Source organism: Typopeltis vanoorti, chromosome 3 (genome assembly GCF_054136105.1).
Source record: "Typopeltis vanoorti isolate ZY-2024b chromosome 3, IOZ_Tvanoo_1.0, whole genome shotgun sequence".
NCBI lineage: Eukaryota > Metazoa > Arthropoda > Arachnida > Uropygi > Thelyphonidae > Typopeltis > Typopeltis vanoorti.
In genome coordinates, this window is record NC_143551.1 from 30,659,718 (window position 1) to 30,677,719 (window position 18,002).

General features: G+C 34.8%; 1 protein-coding gene across 5 annotated transcripts in view; it reads left to right on the forward strand.

Moving 5' to 3' along the window:
• The window catches only part of Miro (mitochondrial Rho GTPase), a 439,377-nt gene that overhangs the window by 384,701 nt on the left and 36,674 nt on the right, over positions 1-18,002 (forward strand). For all 5 annotated transcript variants that reach the window (XR_016550640.1, XM_090415513.1, XM_090415514.1 and 2 more), the window contains one exon: positions 5,561-5,686. Coding sequence is in view for 4 of the 5 variants with exons in the window: in XM_090415513.1 (XP_090271639.1) it covers positions 5,561-5,686 (126 nt within the window). In the remaining variant the exon portion in view is untranslated. The remainder of the gene's footprint in view (positions 1-5,560; positions 5,687-18,002) is intronic.

Genomic DNA, 18,002 nt, shown 5'->3' on the forward strand with positions numbered 1-18,002 from the left:
CTCCCCCCCCTCCTCGATAGTTCTAGTTTCGCTGGTTCTGCACATCCATTTTCACTTCATTCAGCAACACTTTTTCCAGTCTCTGCACACCAAATCATTCAAATGCAGGCCATCCGTCTTGTATAAATCCTTTCGCCCATCAAACTCATTCCACACCACACTGTCTGCATAACCTGCACATAAAGTCATTTGCGATTATGGCCCTCCTTCTAAACTCCTCTCTGTCGTACCGCGGCAACAGACTCACCATCCTAACTCTGTCACTCTTTTCTTTCGCTACCTTTAACAATACTTTCAAGTCCTCTCTCATAAAAAATTTATCTCTTTCAATTCATTTGTACCCACCACAACTATCAATTCTTTCACCCTCTGTTTTTGCACTTTAATACTCTCACTTACATCCTTAAATTTCGCACCCGGTAAGTACGATTTAGTTAAACTCTCATCTATCACGCCTCTTACTAACGAGTCACTGTACAACACTCTTTCCTTCATTTCTGAAACTCTCCCACTCTTACGCTTATTTTGCCTTTCAAACACTTGCTTATTTCCGTTAGCGGAGGCACTCTGGAAAGAGTTTTGCAGGCGCCCCAACTGCTGCTTCGCACTGTGTATTACTCCACATAACGGTGCAATCTTACTCCTTACAACTAATTTCTCATTATTTTCATCATTTAAACCATTTTCTCTCTCTCTCTGTATAATTACTTTCACTCACTCTTTGATCACCGCTCTCATCGCCATCTTGTACAATATTGCAGTTTCCTATTAAGCCACTATTTTCACTCACATTCTGGCTTTCTTTTACCACAACAATCTCACGACCTGACACATACTTCAATTCCTCACTTTCCTTTCCTTAATTATTATTTGGTCATTCTTCTAGTTAAAATTCGGTGTTTAATTTTACATTTTCTTTAGTATCTACTTAAATGTTTCAAAATCTTATACATTGGATCTTATTTTATATAAATCATGTTCTAAATTAGAAACAAATTTGTTCCATGATTCTCTTTCTTTTTGTGACTTCTCTTTAACTATGGCTCTTATTCTTTTATATTCTCTTTCATCTTTTAATCTTTTACTGCTTAACCATTTGATATGTTTCTTTTTTTTTTTTGATTATTTCTTTGATTGTATTGTCCCATATCTTCAGTTTTTTCTTTTTGTTGAATTTTTTGGTCTTTCCTAAGCTTTCATTTTTTGCTGTATTTAGTATCAGTTTTATATTAAGCCATTCCATTTCTGTTTCTTCATTTCATTTTATTTTATTTAAATAGTTATGAAATATCAGTTGTTAAGCTGTCATAATATATGTGGATGAGAGTATGCACCATAAAATGATAGATTTGATCATTCATTTTTTTTTCATTCTGACACTCACTAAATAATAATATGCATGTTTACATTTTCTTTTCCATTTTGCCTCTCAGTCCTAGTTAAGAATACAGGTATCCCTTGATTAACGCGGCAAAATTAATTGCGGCAATCGCTTGATATACACGGCAAGAGTTTTGATTAATGCACCTTTAACCCTGCAAAGATCGCAGCTGATCTGATAGATACATGCAAAATGTATCTGTCAGATCATCTTACACAATTCAGTATATAGCATGAAGGTCATGAGTAGCCGTGCATTCATATGTTACAGTGATATTCTGCACTGGTTTTTGTTGTCAGTTTGATTTAACATGTTATATAAAGGTTTGTGATATTTGACAGTAAATTGTATCTGAGAGATACCGTGACCTCCGATGGCAGTATAGTATGGTTTAGTTGTGTTTTTTTTTTAAATTCTTTGTTCAATAATTTCTAGATTGTAATTGAAAATAAATAAAGCATCATGTATTACTGAAATAGAGCTAAAGGCTTATTTATCATACATGTCCTCCAGGAGATGTGCTTTAAATTTATGGAAAATCCTAAGGAAAATGATCTGGAGCTTACTCCACCTTTACTACGAGTTGCCCATAAGGTTGCTTATGCTTGCATCCGCTGAAACTTTTAGTTTCTATATATTCGGTACGAAACTCTTGTAGTTTCTATATTCGGCTATAAAATAATGTTCGATTCGATATCCATTTAATTTGTACCATCATGTATTATATTTGCAGTGTTTTTTCTTTATGTTTTATTGCTTGTTTGCCTAAGTCTGGAGAATCATTTCACTTGTTATCATAGAATTTATGCCGATAAGAAAAAATTAAAACTGTTCAAACGACTCTTGATAACTTCTTTTGATAAAAAAATTGCAGTAACTAATGTAGGTACAAGCATTTATTAAACATTTACTTTGCATTCATTTTTTATCTTTCCTAGAAGCGTAGCATATAAAACAAATTATTAATACAGTAATCGATCATGAACGAATTGCAATTTTTACCATTGATTATTAGATTTGATTAACGCGATTTTGATATACGCGGTAACATTGAGGGATTAATTAACCGCGTTAATCGAGGGATACCTGTATTTTCTCTCTCAGCACATGCACTCTGGACATTGTAAACATTGTTTTATGTTCCTTTAGCACCATATCATTGACATTTTAGTAACATGCACATGTCTATGCACATATACAAGTGCTTTATTCGTTAATTTATATGACCTGCTAAATGAAAGAGAATTTAGCTTTGAGTCAGAGTTATAAGAGAATTCAGTCTTGAGTCAAGTCAGGGTTATAAGATTTTTATATTGGAAAATTTTAGTTTTCACCTGATTAATGTAAGGAAATATTTGGAATGTACACCATTTACACATGACATACAAATACACAATCTGCTGGCACATTATCAATGCCACACATAGATGCACCTGCAAATGCATCATTACTTATTCAAATGTTTGTTTTGACTATTATAACAAATTAAATTTTAAAATTTAAAATTGAAGACAAGAAATATTAGGTGTATTATTTTACTTTTGCTGAAGGATCAAAGATAGAGAACTGGGTGGAGACCTCCATATAACCTTTTAAGGAAAGAGTAGGTATCTACATGGAACTGAATGATTGGGATTTGACTGATAAAAGTGGATTTTGTATTAACTCAAAAGACAATGATGGTAAAACACAAAAAAAAAATACGGCATTTGGGGCAGTGCACTTTTAAATCCCCCCAGTATTCTCTTTGGGGATTTGGGAAAAATTGAAAAGTCAACTACTAGAACTGACTCAAACTCATTATCAGCAAAATTCAAGATAGACACCAGGTGTCACAAGTAGCAACTGAAAAGAAATGAAATTCATCATCATCAAATCCTGATATTTGTCCTTAAGGAGTGCAGAAGCTACTATGACAGTATAATATAACTGAATCTTGTTTACATGATTAAGTTTATTGTTATTGTTAATCTCCTATCAGCAGTCTTCTTCCAAATTAGTCTGTTACTTGTCAGCACTTCAATATTGTCAAATCTAACATTTTGTTTTTCTAAGGAACTTCTGACTGAATCAATCCACCTAGATTTTCATCTTCCTCTGGGTCTTTTCCCTGCCATCTTGGCATTAAACACATGTTTTGTCAACCTTTCCTCTCCCATTCTGTTTAAATGACCATACCATATTAGATCCATAACTTAAAACTGGTTTGAACACTGTCTTTTATACTGTTAGTTTAGTGTTTTGGCTAATTTCTCTTTTATTTCATATAAATTTATTCAAGTGGCTTCCACATCAGTACCAACTTTGCTTATTCTGTTATCCATTTCCATATTTAATTTGCCACCTTCACTAAAAACTGTGCTTAAATACCTGAAATATTTTACTTGTTCTATAAGTTCTCTATTGAGATGCTGCTCAAGTTCCTACATTCCTGCCTATTTTCATACTTTTGGTCTTTATATTGCCTATTGTTATGGCAAATTTGTTGCAGCTGTTATTCAATTTATTTAGAGAATCCTGAAGATTTGCACTGGTTGTGTTCAGGAATACAATCATCTGCATAAAGTAAAGTGCTAAGTTTTGATGTCTCTTGATTCTAATACCAGGTTTAATGTCACTTTCTTTCATAATGTGATTCATATAGATGATGAATAAGATTGGAGATAGTGTGCGCCTTTTTACACTTGATTTTACATCAAACCATCTTCCTGTATCTATCTCCTTCAATTCTAACTGCTGACTTAAATATAGACCTATGTATTGCTCATATAACGTACCATTTACTTTATCCCATATAATTGTTCCAACTTTAGAAAAGCATTTCTCTGGGCATCTTGTCATATGCCTTTTTCCAGACCGATAGATTCTTGATATATTCCTGTGATTTCTCAACTGTTTGCAATCAAGTGAATATCTGATCTTGACAGCCTCTATTTGGCCTGGGCCCACTTTGTTCTTCTCCACGTTTCTCTTCCACAATTTGGCTTAGCTTTCTTCTCAAGTATGCAGGCATGAATCTTACCTGGATCACTCAGGAGAAATACTGCTGTAATTCTTACATTCTGCTTCATTTTATAAATAGGAACTATGAGATCTGTACTCTAATTCATAAAAAATCCAACCATCTGACCAGGCCCTCTGAATTATGTGATGTAGCCACTGCAATCCTTCTATACCGTCAGATTTAAACATTTCTAGTTGAATATTATCTACTCCAGTTGGCTTTCCACATTTCAGGATTTTGATAGTTTTTTCTACCTCAAGTATTAATATGTACAGATATTGAGAGGTCTGAGATGAGTTAGGGAAGTGACTGGATGGCATCAATGCAGAATCATATTAAAAATTAAGACATTAAGAAGGACCTTGAGACTGTTAGCATTTAAGAATATGTGAGCAGAGCTCTCAAATGTTATGGTTCATTGGTTTGGAATGTCAGGTGAGGAAAGGATAGTAATAAAGGTATACTAATAGTATAAATATACACAAAACATACACGAAATGGTATATCACAGATAAACACACTTAAATCATTTGTTTACATGATGAAAATGGTTAGTACTATTTGAGTAAATTATACTCAGATAGTGCTTCTATTTTAACAATAGTAAAAAAACCTGTGCCAAAAATTTTTAGTTTGCTTCTCTGAAGAATAAAGATTTTCACATTGTACTACTACTGCCTTTATAGGTCTTAAAATTTTTTAAACAAGTATACATTCCATTAGACTTTTTTCTCCTCACATTAAAACAGTATTTATTTTAAAAAATGCGAAAGAATGGGATTTAAATTAATTGTCCACTGGCTGAAGCTGTGATTTTTTGCATGACAAGTAAAGCATGTTTTACATTTCTGGTTTTCTTCCATATGTTTGTGTGCGTGCGTGTGTGCGACATATTTATACTACCTATGAGACTGTTTTTTCTTTGCATTATATGGAAAATTAATGTTAATTTTAAATTATAGTAATATGCAGCATGAGATTTCAACTTTAAAGTTGATATCTTATGTAAAATCTCTGAAAACTTGTATGCATGAATATACTGATGGATTAGCATATCTGATATTTCAAAGTAATGCTTAACACTTGACATTTAAAATAAAATCTAATTAATGCATGTATTTAATTATAAAATTTATTATAAAGTTTGTAATTTGTATTCATTTTGCTTTTTGTAGTCATCTTAGGCATATACCATTACCTCAGGAATCCACAGCATGGGTGAAAGCTGGTTTAGGAATGGCTGCTGTAGCTCTGGTAAGCCTCTTCCTGGTTAGGCTATTAAAAGCAGCCTCTGAAAGCAGGTAATTTTAGTTGTCAATTCTTACAGCCTTGTTTTGAATGACCAAATTATGTAATTATCATGGCCTTTCAACCCCTTTAGGATTCCATGTAGGTTAGCTCTGCATAGTCTGTATATTTTTATAAGATTAAAAAAAACAGAACTGTCACCTTCAATAGTTTGTTATAGTGGACAGTTTGCTGTAGTGACACACTGAGCGAATTTTTTTTTTTTTTTTTTTTTTGAAATACATATTATTGATGGAATTCCGAGTATTTGGAGGTAATGAATTGCCCACAGTACTCTGTACATTATAGGTTTTTTGTTCCTTATATATAAATCTAATGAGGTGATTTCAGTTTTGAGCATGAAACAATGCAACTCATCTTTCATAAAACCTTTGTACTTTATGATTTTTCTACCAAAAAACGAATGTGACAAATGATAACTAACACTAGGTTCAATAGATTGTAATATAGATAGTTAGGAATGAATGTTTGTTTGAATCTTTCAAATGTTTGGAATAATAAAATTGTCTCTGTATTCTTTTCTCTACAAAAAAGACATTGGATTAAAAATGCTAAGAAATGAAATTCTTTTTTAATCCTTTATCTAAGTGTAAGCAAACAAAGAGTGTGTGAAGAAACTTCATGCACAAACTTTCTTAAAGTGAGGTGATGAGGCCAAAAGAAATAGTTCTTTTGCTATGTAGCAAATAAAAGGAAGAATGATTAGAAAGATGTCTTCTGAAAGATTTCCTGCTATCTACAAATTCAAAACTGTCACTTTGGTGGAGATACATAGATGAAGATGGATAGGAGGGGTGGTTGATGGAGAGATATCAGAGAGTGGTTTATTCAGGAGTAGAGTCCAAAAGATGGCCTGTGACTAGTGGTGTGCGGCAGGGTTCTGTTCTTGGACCACTACTGTTCAATTTGTTCATTAACGATATAGGAAAGGATCTGAGAGGAACTGCTCATTTGTTTGCTGATGATGCAAAGTTGGGTAGAGCAATAGTGAGTGCACAGGATGTCAAAATTTTGCAGGATGATTTGGATAGTTTGGAGGACTGGGCTAAGGAGAATGGATGTCAATTTAATGTGGCAAAATTTAAGGTTATGCATTTTGGGGTGAAAAGATTAGCAGCAGTATATTACATTGGTGGAACTGTACTCCAGGAGATTGACGAGGCCAGGGATTTGGGAGTGTTGGTGGATAGGGAGTTGAAGTTTAGGGATCACATCGCAAAAGTGGCTAAATCAGCTCATCAAATCACTTGGTTGCTGAAAAATACTTTAACAAGCAGAGACAAACAGGTTATTGTTCCTCTGTATTGAGCCTTGATAAGACCCCATCTAGACTACTGTGCCCAGATATGGGCATCAGGGTTTCTTCTTGATGGAGATGAGGTGGAGAGGATCCAGAGACAAGTGACCAAGATGATAGGGTCTATGGAATGAACCTTATGAGAACAGGTTAAAGATTTGTGGATTGCAGAAATTGGTTGATAGTCGGAAAGGGGGTGATATGATTGAGACATTTAAATTACTGAAGAGTTTATATAAGATTAATTCAGAAGATATTTTAGAAAATAGGACTGTTGGTGGGAGGACTAGGGACCAAAAATGGAAGCTAGGCAAGAGTGTGGTTAGCAAGGGTGTTAGAGCTAGGTTTTTTACTTGGAGAGTAGTGAATGAGTGGAATAAGCTGCCAGAATCTGTTGTGGGTGCCATGACTGTAAATGAGTTCAAGGCGAAGTATGATAGATACTGTGTGAATGTCGAATAGTTGTTCTTGGCATGATGTGTAGGGCCTCCCTTGATGAGTCTATGGACTCCTTGGAGTTGCCCGTAATAATAATCTGGAAACAGTGTGGCTGAGTTACATGATTTTCTTTCATCTATTAACTCCTTCCACTATAAAATTAAATTCACTTCAGAACTTGAAAATGAAGGATGTTTTAATTTCAAAAAAAGCAGGAGGCCTCTATCTTAGCATATACCATAAGTCCACTCATACAGGTCATTACCTACATTTCTCTTCATTGCACAATATGTCACAAAAAAATTAGATATTATATACATACACTAAAAAAAAAAAAAAGGATCTCTATTACAGGAGATGAAGAAACACTAAAGAAGAATTACATTCTCTTCTCCAACTATTGGTTAGTAATGGATGTTCTAAGAAAATGGTACAAAGAATACTATTCTCTACTCCTTCACAACAGATCCCTGACATTCGCTATAGAGCCTCAGTTTCTATCCCTTATTTGGCAAACTTTCTCTCAAAATCACCAATCTCCTGAACTCTCATGACATAAGAATGGCTTTCAAGTCCATTGTGACTATACAAGCTCTGTTACTTTTACCTAAGGACCACAACCCTTTTAATATACATCCTGGAGTTTACAATATTCCATGTTCTTGTGGCCTTGCTTACGTAGGGCAAACATCTAGAAGTTGGGAAATTAGAGAGAAAGAGCATATTAATAACAGCAGAAAAGACAGGTCAGGCCTAGCTTTCCACTTCTCCCACACTCACCACAGGATTGAATGGGACAAGAGCTCCATGCCTCACATAGAAGACAACTTCAGTGTCTGAAACATCAAAGAGGCTACATGGTTATCCACTCACAAGGCACACTCAGCAGAAACCAAGAAATGATTTTAAGTGATATTTGGAAGTCACTTATTAGATCTTTCCACATGTCAGAATTTAACTTTTCTGCCAACTATCATTGCATACCTACTGAACAATGGCTGACCAATGCTAGCTTCCATGCTCCATGTGTTTCTATTTTTTTACTTTTGTATAACAGTTCCTAGATGTTTGGTTTTAGTTATGGCTCATGTTTACCACTTACTGTATTTTTTAATGTTCCAAACCCAGAAGAAGCCACTAGCATATGAGGCAAAACTATTTGGTTTAACTATTTATATTACAACCTATAACCCAGTGTTAGTTATCATTTGTCACATTCGTTTTTTGGTAGAAAAACCTACATACTCATCAAAAACATTATTATTATTTTGGAATAATAAAATTGTCTGTGTATTCTTTTTAAAAAAAGTTAGTTTTTTTATTTTATTATTCTGAACTTTTTAAGGATTTGTGAAAGAATAAGTTTTGCTCTGTTACATGAGCAATTTCAGCCCACCACCAAATTATGACTGTTTTCTACGAACAAAATGCCTGTAATTTATATAGTATTTTGGCCAATTTATTCCCTATATTTAAATACTTACAAATTCTGTTGATGAATTTCAAAAAAAACCTACAACTTACACAACTTAACCTGAGTGAATTTGGTGTAATTATAGTTTGTTATAATGAGAGAGTTGATTTTACATCTTGTAATTCTACAGCTTTGTCTCTGCTTGAACTATCTGTTACCAATTTTTAAATGATTTCTGTAACAAACTAAAATAGGTCCACAATTTTTTTTTTTATTCCTACTTTATCATCTCTGACCTGTGCATTAAAATCACCTAAGATGATTTTAGGGTTTAAATAAAAGATGATTTTTATCATCATCATCATCATCATCAAATTCCTGCCATGTACCCTCAAGGGGTGTACAAGATATGATAGTACTACATGAAAAAAATTACATCATTATTAATTTCCTATCTACAATTTTCCTCCAAATCAGTCTGTTACTTGTCAAGACTCCAACATTATCAGATCTTATATTTCTATCGTCTAAAGCCCTTTGTACCGTATCAATCCACCTATATCTTGGTCTTCCTCTGGGTCGTTTTGCTGCCAACCTGGCAGAGAAAACTTATTTTGCTAATCTTTCCTCGCCCATTCTGTTTAAGTGACCATACCACCTGAGATTAGCTCTGCTAACGCATTCCTGGATGCTGACAATGTCAAGTTCTTTCCTAATATCCTCATTTTTAATATGATATTGCCATTGATGCCATCTGTTCACGCCTATAATCTTTCTCAGGACTCTCATATCTGTGGTCTCTAGTCTTTGGTCAAGTGTTTTACTTCTGACCCAGCTCTCAGATCCATAAGTTAAAACTGGTTTGAACACTGTCTTGTATACAGCTAATTTAGTGTTCCGACTAATTTCTCTCTTATTCCATATGAATTTATTCAATTGACTTCCCACCATACCAGCTTTGCTGATTCTGTTGTCTATTTCTATATATAATTTACCATCTTCAGTAAAAATCGTGCCTAAATAGCTAAAATGTTTTACTTGTTCCACAGGTTCTCCATTCACAACACAGTTGACATTTCCAATGATTCTGCCTATTTTCATTGTCTTTGTCTTTTTATTGCTGACCTTCATACCATATCTATTACAACAGCTATTCAATTTAGTCAGAGAATCTTGCAGACTTGTAGCAGATTTATTTAGAAGTATAACGTCATCTGCATAAAGCAAAGAGCTGATATCATGTTTAATACCACTTTCCTTCATAATGTGATCCATATAGATGATGAATAACAGAGGGGATAATGTACATCCTTGTCTTACACCAGATTTAACATTAAACCATCTTCCTGTACTTCCTTCAATTCTAACTGCTGACTTACAACTCAAATAAAGACTAAGTATTGCTTGATATAATGCCCCAATGACACCATATAATTGCAGCATATTGAATAGCTTCTCTCTTGGCACCTTGTCATATGCCTTTTCCAGATCGATAAAACTTAAATACAGATCTTTGTTATATTCCCATGCTTTCTCGACTATTTGTCGTAAAGTGAAGATCTGATCCTGACAGCCTCTGTTTGGCCTGAATCCAGCTTGTTCTTCACCAAGCTTTTCTTCCACAATTCCTCTCAACCGTTTCTCAAGTATACTTGCATAGATCTTGCCAGGAACACTCAGTAGGGAAATACCTCTGTATATTCTCACATGCAGTTTTATTTCCCTTTTTATATATGGGTACTATGAGAGCTCTACTCCAATCATCGGGAATTCATCCCTCTGTTAAGGATTTCTGAACTATGCAGTGCATCCACTGTAAGACTCTTATACCACCATACTTCAGCATTTCTGGTTGAATATCATCTACTCCTGCTGCCTTTCCACATTTCAAGCCTTTCATGGCTTTTTCTACTTCAAGTATGAATATGTATTCCTGACTGCATGCCTGGTCAGTGTTTTTTACCACTGCTGTGCTATCATCACTGCTTGTTTCATTTAACAGTTTTTCAAAGTAATTACTCCATACTTCAAGGATATCTTTTTCTCCCGTTTTCATGTCACCTTTATCATCTCTAATTCCTTTTACAGCACTCTTTCCTCCATTCTTAAGCTTCTTCAACAACCTCCAGAATATTTTGCCACCTTCTTGATATTTATTTTCTATATTCTTGCCAAAGTCCTCCCATGACTTTTGTTTAGCTAGTTTTACACAGTGTTTAGCATTCTTGCATTTGTCTCTATATTCTCTAAGAGCACAAGCTGACTTATTTGACAGGAACTTTTGGTATGCTTTCTTCTTTTCCTTCACTGCCTCTTTAACTTCCTGTGTCCACCATGGAGTTCTGATTTTTTTATCCTTACAGACAACCTCACCACATGCCTCTCTGGCAGAATCAATCAATGTTTTCTTCAGAGTTTGCCACTGAATCTCCAAGGTTTGATTCCTGTTCTCAAACTCTTTCATTTTTTCTTCAATAATCTTTGTGTATTTTAGTCTACAGTTCACATCTGAGAGCTGCTCAACTTTTATTCACTTTAAAACTTTCTTACATGTTATTCTTTTCAGTATGAAATTCAATTTTATCCTGCTCAAGACTAAATAGTGATCACTTCCAATTTCAAATCCTCTGTACACTCTGGTGTCCTGCACCAGGGAGAAAACATCACTATCAACAATAACATAGTCAATGAGACTTTTCTTATTCCTAGCCTCTTCTCTCCATGTGAATTTGTGCACATTTTTATGTTGGATCATGGTGTTAGTAATAACCAGTCCATTGTCCTGAGCAGAAATCCAACAGATATTTGCCATTATTATTAGCTTTGCTCTTTTCTCCAAATTTTCCCAAAATATTTTTGTATGTCTCACAATCATTTCCTACTCTGCTATTTAGATCCCCAACAAGGACCAATTTTTCATTGTGTCAGTTGCTTTTTCTAAAGCCTCAAAAAATTCCTCCACTTCTAAATTAGTAGAACCTTCTGTGGGACCATAGGCACAAATAAATCTCATTGTCCAGTTCCCCATTCTCATATTTACCCACATTACTCTACTTGAGACTGCCTGCCATTCAAGAAGATTAGCCTCGTATTTTGTGTTGAATACTATGGCTACTCCTTCTTTTCCTTGATTGTCATTGCCTGAATATAACATTTTGTATTTATTGCTCAGAAAGATCTCACCAGTTTTGGTCTTTTTTGTTTCAGTCACCCCTATTATGTCGATCTGGTACTTATCTAATTCCTCAGCTAGCTCCATTTCTTTGCCATTCAGGCTTCTTACGTTGATAGTAGTACCGATCTTTAACTCTGGTGATGTTGAGTTGGGGTTTATTTTCAGATTTGTTCCAGTAGCTGACTTTTCGCTTTTCGCCCTGGTTCCCTGGCGAAAACAACGGGGACAATGTTTAACCGGGCGACGCCCCACCCGGTATGAAATTTTGTCATGTTGTACCATCATTCTATATTTTGGTTTAACCAATAAGAATACAATTTGGTCTGCTAAATCCCAAATTGCCAGCCCATCCTCGTCCGTTCAGTATCCAAGTAGATACCCAACAGGGTGCACCACGAGAAGGTGAGGATTGGACATTAGGTCAGAAGCCCTGGTCGGTTCTCCGCTTCCTTTAAAGGCTATGTGGAGGTCTCCTCTCAGTTATACAGCTTTGACCCTTGATTTTTTTTATTTATTCCACAAATAGCCTTTTCTTTTATATATAGATTCTTATGGTGCTAACTGAATCAGTAAGATCTGTTTTCCCATTGCAAAAAAAATAAGCCTTGCTATCCTCTTAACTACATCACACTTTGTAAACCTATCATTCGAGTATACTTCTTATCCATTTCTTCTGCATAGAATATAATTATTTTCAGAGAAGACAAACACATTATAGAGAGATCAAACATTTCTTCTTTTCAAAGCACTTAGTTGTTCTGCAATCTGGAACACTCTCTAGAATGCTAGACTATTCTGGGTCAAACTTAATAGTGATGCTTTAGGAAGATTCTAGCCAATTAGTGAATAATCTTGCTGCCACTTTTCTGCTAGATGTGCCTGAAGATGTATAAGGGGAGGTAATACCAAGCCCATGATTTGCAAAAGAGTTGGGTGAAATTCACCAAGAGTGTGGTTTGGTAAAGAATTTGTTACTGTATATTCCATCTCTAAAAATTAAAGATGCCAAGAAGTTATATTCTTTGTTTAATCCTTGATCCAAGTGTAAGCAAAACAAATACATGGAAAGGCTTATGTGTTCACTACTACTACCACTATGTTCACTTGGGCATCTACAGATGCTGTATGGTCACTCTGATGCTGGGGGATGTGCCACACCAGGCCTCGCCATGTAGCCCTGTTGTTTGCTTTTCTGACGGCCTCAACTCTCTGAAGATCAGTCACTCCACACATGCCATCCATCCATCTCATTAATGGTCTGCCCCCTGCCTCTTTTTCCAGGAACTTTGCCTTCTATTACTGTTCTGAGAAGTCCCCCTTCCATTCTTTCTATGTGTCCAAAATATTTTAACTTATGTGTTCACAGTACATGTTATTTATTTTCACAGTATTAAGACAACACAGAATGATAAGAAAGTAATATTTATTTTAGGTATTATTTCTGGGAAAATTTTCATGTTACTCCTCTAAGAATATTAATTTTATGGCTAGTTAGCCTATTTTTGTTTAGGAGTTCCCCTTTTATAATGTCATTGGCTTTTTACTCAATTTTAGGGCATTATTGAAGTTTTACATAGATAGATATATGAAGAATGTAAAAGGGAAAATTTGGACATACCTTTGTAAGATGTTGCTGGCTGTCTTCTTATTCAGCAGTATCCTGGCACATGGCGATATACATTCACCTGCTGTTAAAGGAAGGAAGTATGATTGAAAGGAATGGGTTTGGAAAAAAGTTGGGGTAGAGCAATGTGGGAGAATTATTGGTGAGGCAAGGGGATATGTGAACTTTATGAAAAAACCTGGGTTTTTTATATATATATTATTAAGGGTGGGCAGAGAATACTTTGGGAGGGGGGGATGAGAATAGAAACTATTTTCTAGAGAAGGGGAAGGATATGATGGGATAAGATCAGGGGTGGGAGTAACAGGGTGTGAGCCGTTTTGACAGAGCATCGTCTTTGGAGCTCGTGAGGCAAGTGGAGGCTATGTCATGTGCTTGGCGTATCTGTGTTGTTTCCTATTGGTCAAAGTCGTGACCTAATTTTATGTTATGGAGCTTCCAACACTCAGAGATTATGTAGGGCTGGTGGGCGTTTATTGAATTTTTGTCATATTTTATGGCTATCATTTCCGATATTCTAAGCATTGTTTCGTTATCTTGTATATCTATTATCATGACCTTGCTGAATTGCAGGGTATGTTTCTGTTCAGGGGTGTGGACTGTTATTTCTATTTTTCCTGTACTTTGTATTCTGTTTTTCTTTTGGTTGTTGTGTTTTTTATTATTTAAATGTTCTGGAATAGGAATGTTACAGTCACAGAAGTGTTCTTGTAGTCTTGTCCATAAAAACCTGATAGTAGAACTTGTGTAGGTGACATCACAGTCTTTTTGGCAAGGAAATTTGTAAACAACATTGTGGTGCTCTAATTTTTTAGTGTGTGTGTGTGTGTGAGATTTTGTAGGTTTTAGAAGTGTTGCCAATTTTTGGTTTGTGGTGAACTACACACACTGACTACATACCATTTGAAAATGTATTTGTATGCTTGGTAGTTTGATGATTTTTTGTTTTGGGAAGTTTGTTTTGGTTGTTGGATTGTTTTGATAGGTTTTTGCCATTTTGTTGGCATAATTTATTAGTTGTATTAGATAATTTCGATTTTGAAAAATCTGTGTTAATTTCTGTTTAAATAATTATGTATAGTTGAAAACTTGTAAGCATTGATAAACTGTGCCGTGAAAAATCAGTCATTCTAGCACAGTTTATCAATGCTTACAAGTTTTCAATTACACGTAATTATCTAAACACAGACATTAAGAAGTTAACTCAGATTTTTCAAAATCTAATAAATTACGCGAATAAAACAGTAAAAAAAACCTCAAAACAATCCAACAACCAAAACAAACTTCCCAACGCAAAAAATCATCAAACTACCATACATCCAGAATGCATACAAAACATACAAATACATTTTCAAACACACTGACTATAAAATGGTGTTCACCACAAACCAAAAATTGACAACACCTCTAAAACCTACAAAATCTCACACACACACAAAGAAATATTAGAACACCACAATGTTGTTTACAAATTGCCTTGCCAAAAAGACTGTGATGTCACCTACACAGGTTCTACTATCAGGTCATTATGGGCTAGATACAAGAACACTTCCGTGACTGTAACATCCCTATTCCAGAACATTTAAACAATAAAAAAAAATGCAGCAACCAAAAGAAAAACAGAATACAAAGTACATGGAAAATAGAAATAGCAGTCCACGCCCTTGAACCGAAACATACCCAGCAAATCAGCAAGGCCATAATAATAATAGAACTACAAGATAATGTGACAAAAACGCAATAAACGTCCACCGCCCCTACATAATCTCCGAGTATTGGAAGCTCCATAACATAAAAATTAGGTCATGACTCTGACCAGTAGGAAAGAACACAGATACACCAAGCCAAAATGATATAGCCTAGCCTCCACTTGCCCCATGAGCTCCGAATACGACTCACTGTCAAAAATGGCTCACACCCTGTTACTCCCACCCCTGATCTTATCCTATCATATCCTTCGCCTTCTGCAGAAAATAGTTTCTTCCCCCCCCACCCAAAAAAAAAATTATTCTCTGTCCACCCTTAATAATATATATATAAAAAACCCAGGTTTTTCATAAAGTTCACATATCCCCTTGCCTCACCAATAATTCTCCCACATTGCTCTACCCCCACTTTTTCCAAACCTCTTCCTTTTAATTATACTTTCTTCCTTTAACAGCAGATGAATGTATATCGACACACTCCAAGATGCCGCTGAATAAGAAGACAGCCAGCAAAATCCTTCAAAGGTATGTCCAAATTTTCCCTCATATTCTTCATATATATCTGTCTATGTAAAACTTTAATAATGCCCTAAAATTGAGTAAAAAGCCAATGACATTATAAAAAGGGGCACTCCTAAACAAAAATAGGCTAAATAGCCATAAAATTAATATTTAGTTACTTATTTGCTAATATTTTGCCGGTATTATATCCAACATCTTCAGAGCATGAAAACAATATGTCACACTATGCGAAACAACAATTTGGTATAACAGTGGGACTAGTTTAAAAAAATTGTAATGGACAACACAAGGAACTAAAATCTTAATTAGGCACCATCTATGTTGGAAAATGAGAGAAAACAAATATTAATTAGATCTTAAAATGACTGTCTTCCAGATTTTTGGTAAATTTACTAGTTTCAAGCCAGTGACCAAGTAGATGGATACCTGCTCACCAACAAAAAGACTATGGGTTCGAATTCTACTGCAGGCATGGATGTTTGTAAAAGCCTGCTCTGGATGAGCTTGTTTAGCTCCTTGAGTTTATATGGCTTGTCTTTATTATTATTTTAAAGTACCATGTTGACCTAATTAGCATTACCAAAATGAAGTAGTGTGAACAGATGAGATTCTGCTAAATAATAACCAAGATGTTATATTTGAGCAATAGTGATAAGAAAGGAAGGAATAACTAGCATTCAACATGAAACAAGAAGACATTTATTGAATGACAAGTCAAAATAGGGAATTAGAAGAGAAGGAGACTTATTTGTGCCTGTGGTACAGAAGATCCTACTAAGGAAGAAGTGGCAGAATCTCTCAAGTCAGTCATTAGAAATCAGATAAAGGAAGAGAAGAAAGCTGGCTCTTTTTGGAGATATGTATAGCTGAATAGGAACCAAAAATACAAGATACAGAAATGCTTTCAGAAAATTGGAGAAAGAGCAAAGTTAATAATAATAATGGTAAACATCTGCTGGATTTCTGTTCAGAACTTGGGCTAGTCATTACTAATATCATCTTTAAACTTAAAGATGTGCACAAATTCACACATAAGACAGAAGTAGGAAAATTCTCACTGACTGTGTTATTGCTGATATTAATATCTTCATGTTTATTCAGGGATCAATGTAGTTTTGAGTGAGTTAAAAATAAATATCATATTGAAAAGCAAAATATTTATGAAAATTTGAAAAGGAATCATTCAAAGATGAACTGTAGACTCACACATACAAATATTGTTCAAGAAAAAATAAAAGAGTTTGAACACAAGAAAGAACAAAATCTTGAGCCTAATTGGCAGATTAAAGAAAACATTGAAGAAAATTGGGGAAAGGAAGAAATCATATTTAAAAGTTCTTCACAAAGATGTCAGCAGATACACTGAAAGAATACAGAGAAAAATATAAGAATGCAAAGTTTTTTTGAAAATGTAGCTAAATGGAAGTCATGAGAAGATGCTGGTAAGAATATTGAAGATAATCTCTATGCAGGTGTTGTTATTTGAATTTTGAGGAAATGGGGGGGGGAGGGGAAGAGAGAGAGAGGGATGAAAAAATTCCAGAGATGGTAATCAAGGTAATAACTGGTTATGGAATTGCGCATAAGGACAGATTGAGGGAATATGATCTTCAAAGTTTGAGGGATAGACAAGTGAGAGGAGATATGATAGCAAGTTAGTAAGGAGAACTGACAGTATTAGATACAAGTGAGGTTTTGCAGCTTGTGACTGGTGTAGGCTAATTCATGATCATCACTAGAAACATGCTAGGACTGTGATTGGAAAGCATATGAGTTCCAGATTTTTTTGTGGTGAATGTGTGAAATGGGTTATCATTTAGATATATGTTATATATATATATATATATATATATATGACTAAAATGGCCCTTCCTAAACAAGTCCTTGGACACCTGGAGGAGCATCATCATCATAATAATATCAGATAGGTGGCAAAATGTTACTGAGACTTGAAACAGCTTATAAGTGGAGTAAAGAGAATGTAGGAGGAATCAGATGATAATGGTGATAACATAAAAAACAAAAGATAAAGATACCTCTGAATCTCTGCAATTCAGATATAATTCACATGAATTATTTTGATTTATTATAGGTTTCTTATATGATGAGATGAATGTGTTCCTTCTGGTATTC